This window comes from Cygnus olor, chromosome 8 (assembly GCF_009769625.2).
Source record: "Cygnus olor isolate bCygOlo1 chromosome 8, bCygOlo1.pri.v2, whole genome shotgun sequence".
NCBI classification, from domain to species: domain Eukaryota; kingdom Metazoa; phylum Chordata; class Aves; order Anseriformes; family Anatidae; genus Cygnus; species Cygnus olor.
The window spans coordinates 12,443,194-12,466,179 of NC_049176.1; the positions used below are offsets into that span (position 1 = coordinate 12,443,194).

General features: G+C 44.3%; 1 protein-coding gene and 1 non-coding gene across 4 annotated transcripts in view; both read left to right on the forward strand.

Moving 5' to 3' along the window:
- Window positions 1-22,986, forward strand: part of COP1 (COP1 E3 ubiquitin ligase) — a 128,620-nt gene that overhangs the window by 87,221 nt on the left and 18,413 nt on the right. For all 3 annotated transcript variants that reach the window (XM_040565092.1, XM_040565090.1, XM_040565091.1), the window contains exons 16-18: window positions 1,888-2,005; window positions 5,557-5,681; window positions 6,754-6,914. In XM_040565092.1, the coding sequence (XP_040421026.1) occupies window positions 1,888-2,005; window positions 5,557-5,681; window positions 6,754-6,914 (404 nt within the window). The remainder of the gene's footprint in view (window positions 1-1,887; window positions 2,006-5,556; window positions 5,682-6,753; window positions 6,915-22,986) is intronic.
- On the forward strand, window positions 20,150-20,283 carry LOC121074430. Its single transcript, XR_005822330.1, has one exon.

Consider the following 22,986-nt stretch of genomic DNA (forward strand, 5'->3'; position numbering starts at 1 on the left):
AGGTTTCCTAATGACAGGCCAGCTGGAGGGGAGGCTGAAACTGGGAGCAAAAAGAGGCTTGAGAGGCTTATCTGCTACCTGGCTCCTAATAGAAAGCCCTGCTGGAATCATTTCTGCTCATTAAAATAACGATCACCACTTAACTGTTTCCTAGCTCCAGGATCGGGTGTGCTGGCCAGGCTAGGAAATGGATCTGCTTTTGGCTGAGTTTTCCAAGAGGTGGAAGGGAGCGAGATACCCGGCTCTTACTGAAGGGATGTCAGCGATTAATCTCAAGTCCCCTTGAAAATTATCCCCTCTGGTGAATAAGCCCGTTATAGCATCATTTTGTTCTAAAGACGATTAAAATGCCCAAATAGTAGGGACGCTCTGGGGATTTTGGTCGATAGTAGCAGCAGTTCTGAGGGTTTTCATTTCGGGGGAAGAAGAAATGAGAGCATGTGAAGGAACGCTTGGGGTGCGACATGTGCAGGTGTTTCGGTGCTCATAGGAGCGAGCGTGAGAGCTGCTGAGCTCCAGCCCATCACTGCCCAAACTCCGCTGCACCCTGTGGAGGAAGCCTGAGGCATGTAGAGAAGAGTCTTGAGGGGAGACAGCTGGGAAGCTCTTGCTGGAGACCTCACTGGTGCTGGATTGATAAGCGGATGCCCAAAGCAAAGAGGACAACTTGCCTGCTCGCCACGTTTCACTGCAGGTTCCTCCTGTAGTCCCCTGTCCTGCCGTGGCCGGCAATTAGCCCGGTAATGCAGGTGGAAAGCTACACTTGCTCCGAAGGCAGTTTCTGTAGCTGTAGCCTGATCAATAGGAATCCAGTTATCTCTCGAACCACATGGGATTTTGAGACAGCCGGGTGCTGTTTGTATGGCTGAGAGCCCTGCTTTGAAACTCTGTGCAAATACGAAAATAGCTGTAGCTACTGGCATTTAAATGCATTTCCATGCAATCTCTGTGATAATCTGCCACTGGGGGTGTGCTGTTTCAGTGGGAGGAGGGTCAGAGCAGTTTTCAGCTGATGTCTGGGTGCTGTGAGTTGCCTGCTGAGAAGGGAGGCTTCCTGCTCTGTCTCCATGCATGCATGTGGCCTCCCCTTCCTGAATGCCCAGAACAGCAGGGGATAATTAAATGAAGCCCAACATTAATGATGGCAAGTCAGGGAGGGAGAAGCTTATTAACCTTGCTGAGCTGGAAGGAGTACTGTGTGTCTTTGGGGCTTGGATCTCACGGGGGCTGCTATTCTTGCTTTGTTTTTGTTTTCCTGGGAATTGACACAGTTGTGCAGAAAATAAAGTGTACCACTGATTCTGTTGCAATCCCTTTTATGTGGCTGTGGCACTGCAGCACGTCTGCGAATTAAATCTTAAGAAGAATTGGAATCTAGTCTCTGCTCTCTCATTAGCAGAAATGCTAATTCTCTCTTGGTAATAAAGCCAAAAACAAAAGTATAGGGGTTACCCATGAGAAATTTAGGCCCTGTTTTCCACTCTCCTGTGAAGTGGTGGACAGACTGAGTGTGTAGCCTAAGGTTCTTGAACAGTTTTCCAAGAGGGGACAGATTGAGGAAGGAAAGAGGGGGGAGCAGGGAATGAGAACTGGCAATTAGCCTGCCCAGGCACAGCGCCAAGAAGGGAGGCAGGAGCAGCGAGGGTCCTCTTAGCTGCTGCCTTGCATGTGGGCTAAGTGGGGTTTGCAGAACTAAATTTTGGGGCCATTTTAAGCAGTCTGCTTTTAAACACTACTTTCTGATAGTGCAGACTATTTACCCTAGATGAGGGTTGAACTGAGATGTGGAAACCATTGTCAGGGCTTCCAGCATGAGCTGATTCCCTCCGAGAGGTCCCGTGCGTCCTCCCCAGCGGATGAATTTGACCTCTTCTTTCTCATCCTCAGATCACTGTGTCCACTACTACGACCTCCGCAACACTAAGCAGCCCATCATGGTGTTCAAAGGGCATCGCAAGGCAGTCTCCTATGCAAAATTTGTGAGTGGGGAAGAAATTGTCTCCGCGTAAGTATTTCCTATTAGGTAGGCTAAAAACTGTAGCCCTTGGTTTCTGGCAGTCGTCGGGGCCCTTGCGCGAGTTCCCCGGTGTGGGTGGGTGCGCACAGTAGCTGCTGTGCTTTTCGGAAGCAGATCGTTGCTTTTTCGAAGACAAAAATAGAAATTTGTTCCTGGTGTCACTTGGCTCTGCTCTGTCTTGTGGAGCTAAAAAGCTTAAGAGGAACGCTGAGGCAAAAGATTCAGCTTCTGACCACAAGCCCTGAGTTTGGGAAGGTGCAAGTGGATGGTCCCCTTCTGAAGAGCTTGTGTGCTGGGGGTGCTCCTGAGCACAGCTCTGCTGTACAGGAGGCTGCTGGCAGCCCCGGGGATGATACCAATGTGCAGTAACAGGGCAGCTGGTGAGTGACAGAAATGATCAAATAGTATTGCTACATCCCAAGAGGGTGTTTAGCCATGGCCATAAAGCAACTCGGTTACAACTGCCCCAAAACCACGGTGCTGCCTCAGTTCTAGATATGTTTTCCTGTGTGTAGGAATGAGTGTCTGTCGGGGCATGTGGGGAAATTACATGTGTGTTTAAAATAACTGTTAAATGATGAGGAAAATGCAAGAAACCTTTGGGGTCTGTAGGCTGCCAGCGGGTACGTATCTTAAGTGTTACACACAAATGTATTGTCATCAGAGGGCAGCAGGGCTGAATCACGGGGTTAGGTCTAGTCCCAGAAAGTAGGCTTGCTGCCTTGTGCTGAGGGGATGGTTATCCACCCCAGTTCTGTCCTCGGTTTGCACATAGCTTGCTCTAGCAGGCTGGAGCCAAAGCAGAGCTGTTTTTAAGGTGTTCGTGTGAGCATTCAGACTGCTGGTAAATTACGCTGATGTGAGCGGTGTGATGGAAGGTTCCCTGGTGACTTCTAGTGCTGCTTACCAGTTCCTCTCTTCTTAATTCCATTAGCATTATAGCTCTTTGTAAGGGTGTTAATTCATACCTGGAACAGAGAGCAAATTAAATTGAATGCTTTGAACCAAATCTGACTAAGAAGAACGCATTTAAATAGAGACATAAGGAAGTTGGGAACGTTTTACAGCCATGATCAAGTGGAGCATCATACGTGTGATGCTTCAGGACAGAATGGTGCTGTCCTGCTTGAGCTGGCCACTTGAGAATGGCTATCCCAGAGTCCTGGGAGGAATAGAAAAAGGGCTGTCAGACCTGGACAGGCAACACCAGGGCAAGGGAACTAACTGCAGGGCTCACCTATCTTTGTGTGTGAACAGAAAGAAATGGTGGGGAGAGTAGATTATTTTTCATGTCTTAATTGTGTAAACTGGGCAGTCGGCAGTAGTGACTCACAAAAACAAAACACTAATTCCTTTTAAGGGGGGAAAAAAAGTATGTTCATATTCTCCAGATTTTTTAACTAAAGCTGTTTTATAGATTGCATTGATTTAGTGTGCTTTGTAGAGTTAGGTTTTGACCTCAGGAATGTTCAGAACTGCCTGGTATTTAGCACAACGCGCTGATTGCAGTGCTGATTTACAGAGAGGCAGATTTAACAGAGCAGCGCATCCATGATGTTTTTTTGGAGAGGATATGAAACCAGAGGAGCAGTGTAATAGCAGAGGGATCAACGGCCTTTTCCTGTCCTTGTGGTACAGTGGCAGGTAACCGTCATCTTACATGGCGCACTTGTCCTAAGCAATGAAAACATGGCTAGAGCTTCATGAGAAATTGTTAACAGGAAAAGCATTCCATTAGTTAATAGGCTAAGTGTTTTTATTTTAACGGGGAGATCTAGAATATAACATGGAGGTTAAGTGCCTGTATACATAAGGTCTTCTTGATGGGTTAGCTGAGAGCACGAGCTGTCACAGGAACCTGACAGCTTGTAGACCAGGGATTTTCTTCCGCTGCTTCACTCTGTTTTCAGAAGTGTTTAGTTTCCAAGCAACTCTGAAGCTTTAAAAAGCAGCGCTTTAAAAATAATATTGCTACCCTAATAGCAAAGAAAGCTTGTTCCTCTACCTCTGGGCAAAAAAAAAAGTGGTATATATCTCTTTTCCCTTTCAATGTTTTGCTGTGGTGGTAAGTACAAGAGGAGGGGAAGGGAGGGAGCTGCAGCATAGCGCAGCAATGGATGTGGAACAGTCAGACAGAGAGAACAAATACTCTGTTTTAGGGCGCCCCCAGTCAAGACCTGGGACCAGGATTGCACTTCTGCTCGAGTCACAGTATTAGAGATAAAGTTCATACCTTTGTTGTGATCTGACCTCGTGCTATTATTACAAATGACTAACAAATCTTGCTGCAGCTCCCTTATCACTCCTTTGTCATTCCAGCTGTCATTGAGGGCTGAGATAAGGTTTTTGCAGTAGAGCACGAGGTGCATCTCTCTTGTGCTATATTTTTAGGCAAATGTGACATTGGTGCAGGACTAATGTCAGGAATATTTGATGGATATTGTTGTTTTTTTTTCAGCTTCTAATATTTGGAAAGCAGAAAGGTTGGGTAACACAACCTGTACCTGCCTCCCCTCTCTTCACCTCAGCAGGATGACAGGTCCTACTCCCAATCCCTTTCAAATTTCAGATTAGAACAGCTCTCTTTTTCTCAAGGGTGGGTTAGCTGGGCTCTAGTCCCCACCACATCAGCACTTCTTGATGTACTGCAGATTGCATCGCCCTAAGTCAGGGAGTGCAAGAATATCCAAAGCTGGTGTTTGCTGGAGAATTACCTCCTGGGAGGTGAGAGACTCAAGTTCCCTCGGATTTGGGGAGACAAATTAATCCTATATCTCTCCCAGAGACCTGCGGTCTTCCTAGTTCAGTTGAGCTCTGCCAGGCATAGAAGACTACCCACACCTCTCTTCCTTTGCCAAAAGGGAAGTGTTTGCTAATGGTAAGCAGGAAAACATTTTGAAGGCAGGTATGCGTGCATGTGGGGGAACAATGTAAAACATCGATTTTGTTTTTTATCCCAACAGAGTTGTGTATTTTTAAAAGTAATATTTAGCTTTGCTGTCAAGGTGAAAATGGAGTTTGAGATTTGTATCCAGGCAGTCCCCTGATGCTGGGCAGGAGGAGAACACCCTCCTTTCAGGGCAGCTGGAGGGGAGGAGACTGCTTCCTACCTTGAGTCCTGTAAAGGCATGAATGAGAGTTGGAGCAAGCAGGCAGAAAGGAATGGCCTTTGTCTATTCTGTAGAGGTTAAATAAACGTTAAAAAAAAAAAGTGTCCTGGATATGCAAGGATTTGGAGGAGGCAGTGAAGGACCACAGGCTGTGTACAATTCAGTGGAGAATTCTGCAATTGATTGGAGAAAGGGAGAGTAATAGGAATTATTTTATTCAAACATGTAATGCATTTTGATGGTCTTTTAAGATGATGTGATCCTTTTCCAAGCTCAGGCTGGGTTGCATGTGACTGAAAGTGAAATAGATCTCACGGAGTGCACCGAGACTTCCCACACTTCCGTTGCAAGTAGAGTGTTAAGGAGCAGTGTTTCAAGTGAGGATTACCTTCCATATGGCAGCAGTGTAACTTTAAGTGTTGTTTTCAGGTCAACAGACAGTCAGCTGAAGCTCTGGAATGTAGGGAAACCTCACTGTTTGCGCTCCTTCAAGGGTCACATCAACGAGAAGAATTTTGTAGGGCTGGCGTCCAACGGAGACTACATTGCCTGTGGTAAGTAGAGCAGCCATCCTGATACGTGTTAGGGTGACTCCTTGGAGCTCCTGCCTCTCCATTTGCAAAGCATACCAGCAAGGTACCAAATAACTGTGTGGACCTCTTAATTAGAGGATTGGTCTGAGCTTCCACGCTCCTCTCCCTTCACAGGGAATGGTGTAAGGAGCCTGATCTAAGGAGTTGTGAACTTAGTTTCCTCTCATTAGAGATGAGGTCTTTATATATGATGATTCGGGCTTGCTGTCACCAAAAGCTGATTGCTAATGTAGTTGCTGTTGATGCAGTGTATGTCTTTAAAGTTTATCAACTGACACATCCTCCTGTATCTTTCTAAGAAAGGTCAGTAGCCTGGACCACACGAGCGATCACATTCTTGTCACTTAGTACAGCATTCTGCATGGCGAAGCAATGACTCCCTCTGTGTGAACAGCTTTCAGAAAACTAAATCACCCTTAAGCAGTTACTCCTTTGGTAGCTTGTCTCTTTGCCACTTACATCGGACTGTTGAACCCCTGCAAATCAAGTCTTGGTGGAAGAGCAATGGCGTGCTGATCCCTGTGGGATGGCTGCTCCAGCGCTGTGGGGAGGAGGACCTTAGCTTGTGTGTTCTCTGATCTCTCCACGGCTTGCAAGGCAGAAACTGGGATGGATTTCTAAACAAAGTCTGCACGCTGTCTAGTTTCTCTTACTTAAACCTCCATAGACCAAGCTGTCATATCTGATTACTGCAAGCAAAACTGTGACAGTGCTACCTGCCTCATGGCTGTAACGCCGAGCAGGCGTTCCGCGTGCTAGTGTAGATGCACTGCTTGGATTGCTGGGCCCTAAGGAAGTTCTGGAGTAAGGTTGGGGTCCTGGATATTTTACAGTTGTCTTGTAATAAAGCCTGGCTCTGTTTTAAGCATTGTGAAAGTTTGCTGTGGAGCACGCCCAGTTGCTAAGGCACCATGAGCACAATGATAACTGCTAGGAGGAAGTGTCATGTCTTTAAACAACAAAAGAGCTAAGAAGCCTTATTTTTGTGCCTCTTTGCAGAATGTAATCTTGCATATTTACTTTTTATTTCCAGGAAGCGAAAATAATTCCCTTTACCTATACTATAAGGGCCTCTCAAAGACACTGCTGACGTTCAAGTTTGATACGGTTAAGAGCGTCCTGGACAAGGACAGGAAGGAAGATGACACAAATGAGTTTGTGAGTGCTGTCTGCTGGAGGGCGCTTCCAGATGGGGTAAGCTTCCTGCTCGGTCAGCTGGCTGGGTGCTAAAGGGATGCCTCCTGCTCGCTTAGGGAATGGCACCGCTGAGGGTTTGACTGCATTTGTTGTTTTCCTGGTCGTGGATAGTACAGACCAGTGTAAGAAAGTGAAGAGCTGCAGGGTAACTGAAGCACTGTGGACCGTGGGAGGGGGAGGTTGGGGGACAAGGGACTGCTGTGGTCTAAATTCTTCCACCTGTGTCTGAATTTCTTTTCTTTTGCATCCAAAATCCCCAAAGGAGAGCTGTTTCTCTGACATGCAAGTTGTTTGTGTATTGTACAGCAGTTTCATTGCTTTAACAAAGGTGTTTACAGATACTGTGCACCTTTATTTAAATGTTACACTGTCCACATGGGCTTGCTCATTGAAATACATGCCATGTGTTTAGATAAGTAAAGATGTAAAAGGTGAGCCCAGGCTGCAGTTACTTCAGTGACAGGCAATTCATATATGTAAAGCATGTACTGATGCTGCAAGCAGACCTGAATCCACTTTTGAGAGTGTTCTTTAGGCGTGGGGCTGCTTTGGAGGCTGAGAATGCTGCTTGTAAATTCTGAGTCTTTGAAAACCTTTTGTAAAAAAAAAAAAAAAAAAAACCTTGTGAGCAAGTGACTCTCTCCTATGTAAGTGTTTGGAGATCAGATATTTAACTGGTTTGCTGGGAGGACGAGGAGAGGAGCTCATCCTAAATGCGGTTTTATCAAGCAGCTAAAATGGAATGTTGCCTAATTGATGTCCTGAGACTTTGCATTCACAAAGATAACATTTTGGAAGGGTAGCATCTACCAATCTGTTTCAGTATGAAGAAACTGCCCCCACAACTGTGATTCAGTTGTAACTGTCATGAATGTCAGATGAATGCTTCTGAGTAGAGAAAAAATAAAAATAAACAAAGATCAAGCATCTGAAATAGATTGCACTTTCAATTGAAAATTGAAAAGTGGGGTGTTTCAGTTTGAGCAGTGGGCACAAGGGTAAATGATGTAGGGTCACTGATGTTTTTCTGGCTGGGGATTTAGGGGGATTTCATATATACAGATGGCACATCTCAGATGAAGAGTGACTATTGGAAGTTGTGTAATTTTGTTTCTGCTGGATAAAAATGTGCTGTGGGAACCTGGGTCCATATATGCCCTTTCTCTAACTTTTTTACTACAGTGTTTTTCTGTTGGGTTGTCCTGCTGATCTCCTGTGCAGCTTTCCTACAGACCACACGATAATTGTGGTCTCACCCCTTGCATTATTTCTGTTGTTGCCTGCTCCTTACCAGGCTTACTGTGCTTTACAAACCTGCTGTTCAAACCGCTGGGAAACTTCTGAGCAGTCACCAAGGGCTGTCAAACAATTCTTCATAACTAGAACTAAAATATCTGTGCAATGAAAACGTAAGAATTTACAACCATAACAATTCAGGAACAGTTAAATCAGGCCCATACAGATTGCACCAAATAATGTTTAAGCTTTCCCTTGTTAAGCGGCATTCAGAATCCATCGCCACTCTGATTTTTTTCCTATCACTCCTCTGCTTTTCCCTGGGCTACTTTCAAATTAGTGTTTCTCCCGTGGCAGACTCAGTACCTGCCTTCTGTTTGTAACGAAAACAGCAAAAAGCTGCCTGTGATCTGAGAACCACTGGCTGAGCATTTTGTTTTACCTGTCTGCAGCGCGTGCCATCCTGCTTTACACCCTGAGCAAGCAGTCACGCTTGCTTTTGCCAAGAAGCCTTCATGTTTCCTTGTACCGTCCCTCCAGCCTCCCCAAGACATGAAGTGCTCTTTAGCGACGCACCCGCACACTTGTTCTCCCTCTTGTAAGGGTGCAGTGGTCCTCTCAGGTCTAATTGAGACTTTGCTCATGTTCTTTGGAAATTAAATTACTGCACAGCCAAAGGTCGCTTACATCCGCAAAGTCTTGCTCAAATGATGGAACTTTTATTCTTTTTGATAACGTCTCTTAAATTGACAAGATTCTCAAATGAGCTGCATATGTACAGGCTCCCTAAAAGATGGCGTGTTTTTTAATGATGCTCGGATGAGAGAAGTCCTTCGCCTTGCAGTGCTGTCAGTATGTCTGGGAATTGGCGAATTTACAGCCTATTTCTAGCTTAATTACAGACTTTGATCCTGAGTTAGTCACCCGGCCTTAGTTTCCTCATTACAAGAGCTACCACACCTACCTCTTACTGCTGGGGGTGGTCGTGCTGGTTCTGCTGGAGGATACCTATGTCGAAACGCAGAGCTCAGCACAGGCTAGGAAACCTGCCAAAGAGCCGTAGCAAACGCTGTGGGTAAGCTTTGTGCTGGTCTCTGTGCCTTGTTGGGCCAGTTCAACACCATCTTGCTCATCTCCATGGCAGTGGTCACTGTGCGGTAACTTCGGTTCGCAAATGGGAGTGTTTCAGGCGAGGGGCTGCGGGCGCTGCGTGCCAGCTTTTCCCCAGGACACCCCAGCAGAGCAGACTCTTCTGTTTCCCCGTGGTGTTGCTCTCAAGGACTGTTCTTTAATTAACCTTTTGAGATGAGATGAGTAAGTTTCAGATCTGTCAGTTATCTTGGGAAGCAGAAATACGTGTGCTCCATTTCACGCACTTAAGTGCAAAATCTTGGGTCCTAATTAAAACTTAAACCAGAACTTTCAGATGAAATGTCATTGATTCTTTCTTAAATCTATTTTTGTATAATTCAAGCTTTTCCTTTCTCCTGAGCCAAAGTCAAGCTGTGCCAGCAGTCCTTGCCAGAATCCACTGTTGTTCCCCCCTCTCTTGGTCTTCCCCTGCTTAGGATGATGCAGAGACCTTTCTACTCTAGCTGTCGCTTCTCCAGCTGCGGAGGTCCAGGCAGTGTGTTTTTTCCACATGTTGAAGCTGTATTGAGTTAGAGAAACTGTTCTCTGTAAGTGCTTATTAGCTTTTTGCATAAGGCTTATTTATTTTTCAGCTCTTACAGTTAAGTAATTTTTAGAAATGAGCACTAGCTTGTAGGGTAATATTTGTTAGACTGTTCAAAGAGAAACATTTCAGCATGTACTTCAGGGAGCAAGCCTTTGTGCTGCTTTTGATGCTGCATTTTGAACAAAGGTAAACGGGCTATATTTTTTTTAAGGCAGTTATGTGTATTTTGTGGGTAATGCCATTTGTCACTTCGTTTTCCTCTAAAAACCAATCAACTTTGAAAAGTAGAGAAGGCTTCAGGAAATTGTTGGCCAAAGTGACCTGATATTATGAGTTGGTAAGTTAGAAGCAGGATCAGAGACACATTTCAGAATCCTCCCAGAACTAAATCTTTCTGTTCCACAAGTCAAGTTTTTTTAATATACCTGTCATCCCTTATTTCTGGCACCTCAGCAGGATTTATCTAACTTGATTTGAAACCCAAATCTGGTCTTCAGATGGCTGCATACATTCTTCTATTTTGTTAGCATCTAAGCAGGCTAAAGACATGATGTTTTCCCCTTCCATAAAGGGGACACCTTTTGTTTGGACACGGTTTGCCATATTCCAGAGTCCAAGATGTGAATCGCACGTCTCTTTAAATTGTTGCAGCTCAAGTAGCCCCTTTCCCTGTCACGGTTAGCATTTTTCAGAAAGAAGCTGTCAGAAGAGAAACCAATGCTGAACCTGCTCCCAGGACAGCAAAAAGGTATTACTGGTGAACAAAGAAGCAATTTGATTATGTAGATTAAGCATGGCTCAATCTATCATAATCACTGTAAAGACTCCATTTAATTTTGTACCTGTTTGCATGAGTATTCATTACTGCTGATAAGCAGGTTAGCTGGGGAAAGATTTCTCAAGATGAAATGTCAAGGTTTTGATACGAGTAAGGAGATAAAGATAAGAGCAGGAAAATGCTATGTAAATTAGCTTAGGTAAAGCCTTATTTATGTGTGTGTATATAAAATATACATATATTTTGTCTTTTGGAGGGGTAAGGAAGGGAATGCATTGAGAGCAGTGCTGCAGACTGTATCCAAGGCACCTGGCTCTAATGAGAGGGTCAGGGGCTGCATGTCAGGAGGACTGCGGCAGGAGGAAGAGCAGGGGCACGGCAGCGCCGTGCAGCCATCTCCTTTGCATGACATGGGAGGTGCTGGTGCGTATTTCCTCACCTTGTTGGCACTCCACAACAGTCAGCTCAATTTAGAGGAGTCTGGAAACAACTGCCCAGCCACAAGCGAGAGAAGCGGGCTGTGGGACTTTGGGGCATTAGGCTGCCTTTAGGCACTTGTGTGACAGAGATCTTCATAACTAGTCTTACATCTCCAAACTAATCTTCGTTAATCTCTGAAGATGGAAATGCTCCCTTCAGGTAGGTTTTTGGTGCAGCTCTTTGGAAAGCAAGCTTTTCCTCCGTTTGTTTTTTTAACTCCCCTTAACACTCAGCTTTGTTTCTTAATGATGTCTGGCTTGAATTCTTTAAATAGAAACCTGTAATTATTTCACAATAAGCTGGTCATTTAATAGGGCTGTAATCTTGTTCAGTGGTGAAAAGTAGCCATCCTTTGTTTCCCAGTAGCCTAATAAATGGTACGCAGCATACACATGAGCTAGCGTGGATTCTGATAATTTACAATCAGCAAATTGGCTCCCTTCACTGGATTTAATTTAGCCAATACAAATTATTTTAGGAAGTGATTCATTGCCATTTTAAAGCACTAATTAATTTGGATGACTTATGAACATTAGAAATGAAACCTCCTTTGTCATTCCCAAATAACCAAATTGCTTATTCAGTGACATTCCTGAGTAACTTGTATTGAGTGCAACTACATCCCTTGTAACTTGAAATGTTGATTTCAATGGGATTGGGGGGGGAGCAGGAGGAACACTTCATATTTTTGTGCTTCTTTGCTGCTGAAGAGTTTAAAGTCTCAAAACTGCCAAGAATTTTAACTTACAACTTCAGCTCAGGTTTGCTTATTTTCACAGCACCCTCAGCTAGTTGTTCAGATGGCAGTTAAGCTTCAGATTACTGAAGTGTGTTGTAGGGGAGAGAAAAAAGCCTGCCTGAAGTGGTCAGACCCAGACCGTCCTTTGCCTCCCTCTGGTCCGGGTAGCGTGGGAGCAGGCAGCGGTGGGAGCGTGTCTGTGGAGGGGACCTGATGTTTTCTGCTTCATCCTTTCTTGCCTGAAGTAGGGCTGGGCTTAGGTTCCTTGGAAGCTGGCCCCTGCCATTCCTGAGCAGCATCTCCCAAAGTGGTGTTCTTGCAGGCTATTCTCTGGTGTGGCATTGCAGTGTCCTGGAAATGCAGTAGTTTCCCCTTGTGACTGATACACGCAGCAGTTTATGGCAAGCTGAGAATGATCGGCTTTTAAGAAAGCTAGGAGACGTAGCTTTGATCAGATTTATTCTTTTTTTTTCTCTCTCCCTCCTAAAAATCTTCAAAGATTTTCTTCCTCTGGTGGAACTTGTCTAAGCCCCATAGCGTGCATGCTGTGAAGCTGGAAGCTGTGTGATAGCTTCCTGCTCCTCTCTAAATGCCCTTTTCTCTCTGGCCTTTGGCTGTGCTTTAAACAAGACGTTTTTGACTTTTTTTACTTAGCTGCTTCACACTTTCCAGTCTTAGAAGGGAAATAAAATATATTTACAATCTGTCTTTTTCATGTCTTCTCCTCCTTTCTTTGCTTGGGAATCTCAGATCTTCAGTGGCAGCTAGAATATTGCAAGATAACATCAGGCATGCCTGAGTTTTTTTCCAAATCTTAGCTTATTACTTATGCACACCAATATACACAGTATATTTTGTTTTGTATGCTGCTTGAAAACTATTGTTGTGTGCAGAGTAATTTCTACCTTAGACGTTAAAAAAGTCACCAGTTCAGTACGCGTGCTCCTTGGTTTTGAACGTGCCCGCATTCTTTCATACCCACATCTCTTCAAACGCTCACTTTGGGGCTTTATGTTTTGTTTGGCCAAAGAGAATTAATTTTTTAAAAAAAATGTTACTCTAACAGTGTTTTATTCCTCATCACAACCCTTGAAGTCCAACTGCAGAGAATTTCTTGGGGAAAAACATCCTCTATTATTAATGTTTCATGCATTATATTGAAACGTCAACGTTTTGACACTTTGGTCCGTGTGAAAGACCATCTTGGTAATGTGATTATGCAAATTATAGGCTTTAGGAGAAAGTGTTTAAGTTGGACTCCTTTGTACAAGAAGACAAATATTGGTAAATGCTCTTTCATTACCACCTCTTCCTGGTTGCAGGGTGCCCTCTGAGCTCCCTCCCAGCACGGGGGTGAGCACCAGGGGCAGGGCTGAAGGGTGTCAGGCACTGCCCCTAGCACTGGCTTCTGCATGCTCCTCATGTCTGCTGAGGGGCATTTGGGGACAGAAAAAGATGCCTCGCCTCCCCTGTTTTGCTGTTTCAGGGCTCGACACGGCATGCCAGCAGGTAGCTGGTACATAATGCGTACATTAACTCCTCCTTTTCTAGATGCAGAGCAGGCTGTGCAAGCAGAAGGGATGAGGCTGTCGCCTTTGTTCAGCCCTGGAACTTCAGGTCCCCTGTGGTACTGCAGCAGTCTGATATCATTCTAGCTTCTATTTTAAAAATAGCCTCTCCAAGAAGTGTAGGTGGCTCTTTTTTTCTTCATTTGTTAGTTGTAAGTTTACATTTACAAACTCAATTCCTCTCTCCTCCTGCAAGGTGAGGCGTGTATCTTTTCCTGCATAAATCACAAAATTGCCACGGGGGTGATGTTTTTTTTGAAGTACAGACAGATCAAAGTTGCTCATACCTCTTGAATGAAGGCAGTACTTACATTCAGACTTCCGTAGCTGATATTTGCTTAACAATGCATCTCTCCTAGCGCCAGGAGAAGCATGATGCAGATGGGACTGACGTCTTCCTTCTTGGAGTCATCTCCTTCCTAGAGCAAGTGAATGACGCAGTGGTCAGCATAACTCTGGGTACTGTTGACACTACAGTTCAGTAGCTGATCCCAGCGGTGCAGCTGTACGGATAATGGATTGCAGTTCACTCCACTGTAAGCAGAGGTCCACACAGGTTCTTGTTTCCTAGGTTTTAAGAAAATAGCAGCACCCCCCACGCAATCAGAAATTGTGTTGGTATGGTACATGCTGTGAGCTGGGGGCGCAAAGTCTCTGCAGCTGTCATTAAACTTGTAAGTGGCTGTGTTTCTCCCCTGTTGGGACTCTGCTGCTTTAGTAAGCATCAATTCATTATGAAGGTCTGAGTTGTATAATGGATGAAACCAAGTCAGGAATGCACCTGGAACTTTGACTTCGTTCCCAGCTCCATCCTTAGTTCCCGGTTGTACCATACAAGCTGAGGAGCAGCAGTATGTATTGTGGGGCCCTTCACATAAGCTTGTATCCCCAACAGGACCAGTTAATAGAAAATTGCTTGTATTATGGTAATGCTCAAGGACACCCTTATGTATTCTGTGGAGGGCAAATAAAAGCAGATTCATATTCAGGGAGCATTTGCTTATTGAATTAAACTTTGGTATGATTTTTTCCTTCCCCACCAAACCTCTGCAGTGCTGCTGTTGGACCCTTGGACTGAACTCTGATGCATGTCCTGCCGGGCTGTAAAGATGCTGAATCAAACAATTGATTAGTTTTATAAGGTTTAGATTTTTTTTTAGATGATGCCTAGAAACCTGCTTACCGTGAGTTGCCAGCTCCTCTTTTCCCATGTTTGTTCTTGGTGTCTTTGTGAGAGAGCTCAGCCTCGTGGTTTTTTCATCCTCTGTAGTACGAGGCTTTAGAGGGGGCGGGGTTGTGCTCTCTTCCCCCAGAACTCATAGCCCTTGGATAGGAAGGCCTCTCTCTAATATTTCTTCCATCCCCCTCCACAAATATTGCTGCTGCCCCCTTCTTGTCCCTGCACAGGGGGATTTGCTCCAAGACGCTGCAAGTAGTAAGTCCTTACAAGAAACAGACAAGGTTTGCAGGTACTGGAGCCAGCTTCTGTTGCCTGATCTCAAGCTCCAACAAAAGGTTGTCTCCTCTGCATTAATCACAAAGACTACACGAGCAGCCTTTGCTGTCCCTTCCACTGTTAAGTTCATCTGGCTTTGTTTGTTCGTGGTTTGTGGGTTTTTTGAAGTGCCGTCTATCTGCTGACATCTCTGGTTGGAACAGAGGAGCCAGTGAGATGAGCTCTGGCTATGTGAAGCTACTTAGGGAGCTGGGCAGTACTTGGCTCGTGGTTTATGAAGTTGGTGAAGGGGCCATTTAAGATGGAACTGCAAGGGTAAAAATATATCTCACCATGTTGTGCTAAAGGAGGAGCCTGGTTTCAGAGCAGTAAGAGCGATGCAGGTTTCGAGAAGCCATTGCCATCAGGCTCACCATCACCTAAAAGTCATCTTCAGCGGAGCAGCACAATTCCCACACCGAGGATATTTGGAACCCTCACTGCTGATGTTCTGCTGTCACTGCTGCTTGGAGGTGGTTTTATAACCTCATCCCCTTTAAAAAAAAAAATATGATTGCTTCAATTACTGTCAAAGCAACCTCTCAATATTTTTTTCTCATTCTCTGGTGCACCTCCTGACGGCGAGTTCTGTGAGGCCACCACCATTCAGGAGTTGTGGTTCATGAGCTGCATCAGCCTTGTGCTCTGGTGCTCCTAATTAAGCAGTTTTACTGGCAAGGATTTAATGTTTTACAAAGTCTAAATGGAGTGGAAAAAATATGAACTGATTTTTTTCTTTCCAGCACAAGATTTTGATCAGATAATTTAACCTGTGGGTGAAATGGAAGTAGAAGCATTTATGCACAGGTCTGCAAAAGCTTTGCTTTATGTAGGTCTCTACATTAACAGTTCTTGGCTTTGGAGTAATCCTTCTGAAGGCTTCCTTATGCTTTCTGCACTTCCATTATCAATAGCAAAACCCCAGAGCATCTTGAAACCCCGTAACTTGTGACCAGTTTAATGCCAATTGCATTGCTTGTTAGTAAGGCAAGAAGTTCAGCTTTTGTGACACTGCTTTTGTAGCAGCAAAAAGGATTTATGTCTTTCTAACCTAGTTAAACTCCACCAGGTTTCTCAGTGTTGTCACAACCTCCTAACCAAGGCCAGATGAGCTAGCAACCTGCACGCAGTCAGCTGGAATCGAAACTACCTGGGTATGTAATTAGGATATGTAATTATTTTCTATAGAATACCTACAATTATAACAAGCAGCCCTGTCTAAGGAAGGGAATCAGGTACGGCTCAAAAATAATGTTTTACGATTTAATGAGTACCTTCTGGTCAGGAGTGGTGCTGGTGGTGTCGGTCGTGCAGCTGCGCAGTGGGGTTTGCCCTTGCACAAGGCTCTGCGAGGGAAGCAGTGCCTCAAACAGCGACGCCTCTTTCATGCTGTTGTATGTCAGAATTGCTTCCTGAACTTTTATCTGGTTGCTAAAGCTGTAGGAAAGTAAGCTGTGCGATGCAGTAGTGGATTTTCTAGATTTACTTTGTATGTCTGAAGTGAATATTAAGCTGAGCAGAGAGGCGCAGCCAGGGGAGCGGGCAGATGAGACAACTGCATTGTTTTCCACTTATTTATAATAATGAGAAATACTGGAGGGAAGATAAGTAGTATTACATATACTGGGAGGAAAGATTGGTTCAGATCCATAAAAAAAAAGTTCCTTTTACCTGTAATCTGCAGACAGTGTTATAAATTAATTGCAGCAGGAGCAACCACATCCCTCCTCACTGGCAGAGACTCAGCATCCTTATCCTTGGTCAAGCCTCCAAAGCAAGCATACATGAATTTTTCTTTTCTTCCTAGTTTCTTAGTTGATCAATTCGATTGAGCCATTGTTGCCTTTCTCTTCCAAGACAGGCTTTTCTACAAAGCAGGCTGATCGGGACAAGTTTGTTCTCCAGACCACCCACTAATGGAAAGCCTGTCTAGTCTGGGAAGTGTGTGCTTATGGAAAGTCCTGACTCGTTTAGCGCAAAATATCCTTGATTGAAATAGGAGGTTAATAGTGCTTCTGTATGTGTCTTGGTTTAGAGCTTGCATGTTAGCTCCAGCATTAGCAAGGATAAATTTGAGCCAGCAGCAGTTTAAAAAAAGAAAGAGAAATGAGCTGGAAGTGAAATACAAATGTCCTTATTTAGTACAAAAGGATTCATCTTGCTGTAGGCTTTTTGTTTTCGTTAGGTTCTCACTTGACTTGACAGTGCAAAAGAAGAAGTTGGGCAACATTTGAGAACGTGAGGTAAAGCAGGAGTTAGCAGCTTGTGAAATTTGGGTTCTGGTGTTGCAGCAAGCAGCAGCCTGTGCTCATAACACGCAAGTTTTCCTTGTTCCAAAATGTTAGAGTATATATTTACCTTACGAAGAATAAGCAGAGAGTCACACTGGAAATCACTCTGCTGGTGCTCAGATGTTTGTATAAGAAAAATACTGCTTTAAAGATTTCTTTTAGATAAATGTTTGGATAGTAGTATGCTTCCAGGGCAGGGAGGCTCACTTCACTGGCAGCACCCTTCCCAGGGCACCCTCGATTGCAAACTCAAACCCTCTCCAAGTCCCTTGGATGCTTTCTGCAGTCATCCCTGTGGTTCCTGTAAGAATGCTCCCTGCTTTCCCCAGGAGCAGAGCTGTCTGAATGTGCAGGTGGGGACAAGGACCGTCTCCTTGTAAGCCAACTACAGTCTCAATCTTTAGCTTTTGATCCCCGTTTTGAACCTGGGAATTACAGCTCCCTCCCCATGCCAGAACGGGTGAGAATTCATTTTTATAGAGACTTTAAAGTTTCCGTTTTCCTTTCTGAGCAGGTTTAAGGTGGTTTTATGATGCAGACAAATGTGTTCTCAGCCAGGATGGGGCTTCTGTATTCTTTATATCTGGAATGGTAACACACGAATGAGGAATTTGACTCCATCTCCCTATAAATAAAAGTTAATGAAGTAACGAATCTGATGCACGCTAAGCCACGCTGTCTCTGCCTCTCCTTACCCAGAGGAACACATACTGTGTATGTGCTTTGTGGTTTTTTAGGGTCCCTTTCTTATTGCATCATTTAGTTCTTGCCTGGAAGCTTGTAGCTAGGGTAGTTGATTGCGAACTTCTCACAGGAGCTGTCTTCCTGCTGCTGATGTAGCAGTGTATATAGGTTTGCTGTGACAAGAAATAAGTCTTGTTTAGTCCAGTTGTTTTTACCTTCTCAGATTCACTGTGCTTTGTCCTATATTCTCAAGCTTTGAGAGCCTGCGAGGAAACAGCGGGTACCTGCCGTGTTCTCCAGCTCCAGAGCCATGATGTCTATTAAGGAGTAAGTCAGCAGCAGCATCTCTTCAGAAAGAGCATTTAAATGGTAGTAAAAAGGAAGGAGGAAGCAGATTAGCTGGAAATTAATAATAAAAAAGTAATCAAATGCCTGAATTGTTTGTTGTCTTCCCTCATCAGCAGAGCTCAGGTTTGTATTCTCATATTTGTGTAGCTGAAGGATATGAAATCAGAGGTACTGTGTCTCTAAACAAGGGGCTTGTTCATTCCTGTAATTTCAGTAGTAAATGGCACGATTTTTTTCATTATGGGCTTGAAACTTTTTAAACATCCCCTTGGCTGTTAGTGTCATTGGTAGCTTAATGGATTTCTTGATTATTGAGCTCCTTTTTTGATACAGTATTGTTAATCTGTGCATGTGTTCAGAATGAGGGTTAAAAACAGTCATTTCAATTCGAGATATCTAGAGATAATTTTTATACCCACTGTGTGAAAATAACTTGAACAGTACTAGAATTATCCATTGTAAGAGATGATTTTACTTGTGAATTGGGTTTACAGATAAAATCTTCCTCGTTCCGGGGACCTGGATTTTCTATTCATCGCTCTCTTAAGATTAATCGGGAGCAAGACTTAATCCAGAAGATGATTGAATTGTCCTTAAACAGTGATGTAGAACATTACCCAGATCTCACTTTATCAAAATCCTTTTTCAGTCCTGCAATACTGAGAAATCACAAGCATATGAACTGCTTGTAATGTGCACCACGCGAAGATGCTTTTTCTTTATTTGCTGGCTCTTTAGAAAGGAAATATTTTTGATTTTTTTGAAGCTGTCATAAGCTAAAGTTGTCATAAGCTGTTGTGTGGAGTGGGCTAAATCTGTGTAGCATATTAGGAATTTTGTCTTGCAATAAGAAGAAAGGTTTCCTTCCACCTGCAAAAGCCTCCGACAGCTTAAAGGTGTGCCACTAACTGAGCCACTGCTGATTTTGTGCAGTTGCCAGGACAGAAATTCAAGTACCTTAGTGCAGCTGTATTTCCAGACTGTGAACCTGGTTTCAGATTCTGTCAAAACAAAAAAAAATAGCAAGGAAAGACAAATGGAGGCTCCAGCTGCCCCGACCCTTTGACAGCCCTGCAGTGTGTCCAGTAGAGCTCCAGGACCCTGCAGCAGGCATTGCAGGGCAGAGCTGCAGCCTCCACTCGCTCCCACTGCTGCTGCCAGCCCTGACTTTGTGCTTATGCTGCAGTGATGCTAACAACAAAAACATAACTTTTAAGAATTAATGCCTCTTTAATCTCCTGTTTTTCAGCAGGAAGCATGTAGAGCATGCAGGTTGTCCTAAATCTCCAGTTACAGCACAGAATAATGATTTCATCTTTTTTTTCCCTTTTGGAGGAGCAAGTTGAGAGCATGGAGTGGAGGGGAGCATCTAATTTGAGGACTAACAGGCTGTGACCTGTGAGCTTGATAGTCCATCACATAACTTCAGGACTCCCACAAGAAAACAGTTTGATCAGTAACACTCGGGAGCTGGTAATAGATGCATGTACCACATCCAAAAAAGCATACATGTTGTTTAATGGCCTTGCTGTAAGGACACTGGCAGCCAGCACACTGCTGGCACGCTGGTCCCTATGGTTTAGGAGGGTAGTCAAGGCCAGGAGATTTAGGGGCTTATTAAAGGCACTGCAGCTTCAGGCACTGCTGCTAGCTAGCAGTCACCAGGTGAATAAGAAAGGAGCCTTTCGTGCCTTCTCGAGCACTGTTGTGCCTGTGTCCTGTGCAGCCTCTTTCTTGTGGCCAGAGTGACTCTGACCTTCTGAGTTAAACTTGCCCACTTAATGATGATTTTTCTGTTATTTGAATCCTTTTTTCTTCAGTTTATTTGCATACACTAAATCATGTTTCATTTAGGATTTGATGCAGGCAGAAGCTGTGGATAAAGGACTGTACCAAAGACTGTTTTAATCAAGAAGTTGTTGAGGGCTGGAAGCTGTTGGACCAGTTGGGACCAGTTGTGGGCAAACGAAGAGTGTTTTGTCCACTGTTGCAGTCTTCCTAGAGTAAAGTGGAGGTCTCTGTCTGCTTTAGGAGAGCCAACTAAACTGGATCGTTCCCCTCCATACATGTTTTAAGCCAAAAATGGGCCTAGACAGCTCCTGCAGCTGCTTCGACAGCTTGTTCTGCTGCCAGCTGTGAAGGTCCAGAGGGGGGCATTGGCAACCCAAAGCTAAGCATAATTGCTTAGGGGTAGCCCAGCCCCTTAGTAAAGCAAGACTAGAATCAGAGCTGTTGTGCTTTGTATAAAAATGTCATTTTTTCAAGTCTTCATTAGGTTTATAGCAAGCTGGCTGGAGAGGTGATTAAATTCTGCTGGAGAGGTGCATGGGATGGAGCAGGTCTGCATGTCCTGGGGTTCCCCTTCCTTCTCAATTCGTCCTGCTGCTTCAAGAGGCAGTAATTTGCTGTGAGCCAGCTTTACAGTTCTGGTTGAAAATGACTGTGCAAAACCCCATCAAAGCTGTTCATGTCCCAGAGTCATTTAAATATATCCATATATTTGTATCTAAAAGGCACCTCAGAGTGTGAGAGCTCCCTGGCATGCCAAGGGCAATCACAGTCATCTGTTGGTGTCCCCAGACAGGATCCAGTGAATCTTCAACAGACCTCACCGTGTTTGTCTGCCCAGAAAGCCCAGGTACTGAAAGGAAAAGCAGGGAGGATGGAATTGCTCTCTGAGGTTTTTTGGATGAGCACTGGCCTGCTGCCTGGTTCCTGTCACTGTTTTGCAGAAGTGGGACAGATCTGGAAGAGGTGGCTGCAGCTGTGTATCTGAAAAGTAGTGCTTTTAATTGCTAATTAATTGAAGTTACCATTTGCATTTGGGGCTTTCCTCTTTAAAGAAAGACATGCGTGCAACCACTGGTATTGTTTGTTTATAGCACGACTGAACCAGGAACTTTCTTATGCTGTTTTGCTGGTACAACTGTACTTATTGAATCTTTTGCTTTCCCATCCATTTTTTGGCTTCTGTACTGATAGCCCTTGTTGTTCTAGTCCTTGACTCCCTTCCTCTGCGGACATATAAACCTGTGATGTTTTCCCCTTTGTCTTTGTAAACAATAGGCAGTCGGGCTAATAGTGTAAGTACAAAGTCAAGGGGGCTTTGCAGATTCAGCTTGACAGCTCCTCTCCCTGAATTATTTAAAGGCTGTAGACAAAAACGCCCATGTAGAGCTTCAGTTGACTTCTCATCCAGTATTGTGGAGAATACCTGATACGTGAGTCCCACTGATGCGATCAGTAGAGTAGCAAATGCAATTAGAATGCGGAGGCCATCTCCTGGTATCCCTCCAAGAGGAGAGAGTTGCAGGGAGGTGAGGTGAAGGAATAGGGAAATTTCTCCCTATCTGTAAGGGTTGTGTGTCAAGTTAGGGTGGCTGTTTTTTTTTCTTCTCACAATCAGTGAACTTATCTGAAGACATCCTACATTTTTCTTCTGACTTAACAACCCACCAAGGATTGCAATTATTTCTGCATTCTCATAGTTTTTAAATCTAAAATGCTTTTCAACAGTTGAATGACCCAGTGATTTCTGATTTCTCAGGTGCATTTCTGTTGCTGGTTTTACTTGTCCTTCTGGATCCTGGGCTGTTTTAGATGGATGGGATCAGGGAAGCAGGCAGCAGAGCACAATTGAGTCCTTCAGATGATGTGAAGTTCATTATTACCTTTTGAATAGTTCATTCTGCAGAACTAAGTAGGGAAGATGTCATGCTTGGCACTTACTGCACTAAAGCTATAAAGCTGTGCTCTCATCAATCTCAGTAGCTAAGGCATAGCCATTGTCTCTTCCTGCTCCCTTCTCCCCCAGGTAAATGCAGTAGAGAAAGCATCAGAAGTAGGATATTAGAGAAACAACCTCATATGTATCATCTGTACGCCGCACGGTTATGTTTAATGAAGTTCTTCACCTCTTATGTACAGTCATACCTTTATTAAAATTCAATTTACTGTATGTCTTTCAACACCAGCAGTACCATTTGGTAATCAATGCTGATATTTTGCAGCGTGGCCTTCCTTTGAGAGCTGACTCGCAAAAATGTCAGGCGGGCTGCAACATAGCGTCCTCAGCAATGCCAAGCTTTCTTTCAGGTTACAAGTGAAAGGCAGCACCCTGCCTGACAGCTTTGCAAGCACGAACCAGCTCAAGGTCCAGTTCAGCTCCCTTGTGCATGTGCTCATGACGATAAGGATTTACGGAGACCATGCTGAACTCGAGCCAGCCTGCCTCCAACCTCGTTCTCATCTGTGGGTGAGCAGGGGGATGGCTCTGCTGGCTGGGGGAGGATGCCCGCCTCTGCTGCCCCATCCTTATCCGTGCTTACCCTGTTGCACCAGAATAGCAGGCAGAGGAAGAAAATGACTAGAGGCTGTAGCTGGTTTTCAGTGGCAACCTCTAGTTTATCAACAGATTATCTACTGTGTAATTTTCCTGTGTGTTCATATGATGCCCTGGCCAGTGAAAATATTTGCTTGCTGTGTTTGGAGCACTTTGAAACGCTATTTTTGGGAGAGAAGGCTTCCTGTTTCTAGGTAAAGCACTGCTTTGTCTGCATTGCAGGAGGTTTCAGGTATGTAGTGCTGCAGTTGAGCCTGTTTATACCATTAGCTGGATTGAAAGTTAAAGGAGAGCAGCAGGTTGTGAATCGTTTCAAGATTAACGGAAGCTATTGTTTTACCTCAAACTTTTATTCATTAAATCAATGTCCTCTTTCCAAAACAGGTGTATGGTATAAATAACATTAGTATAGGGGTAACTTCATGAAGCT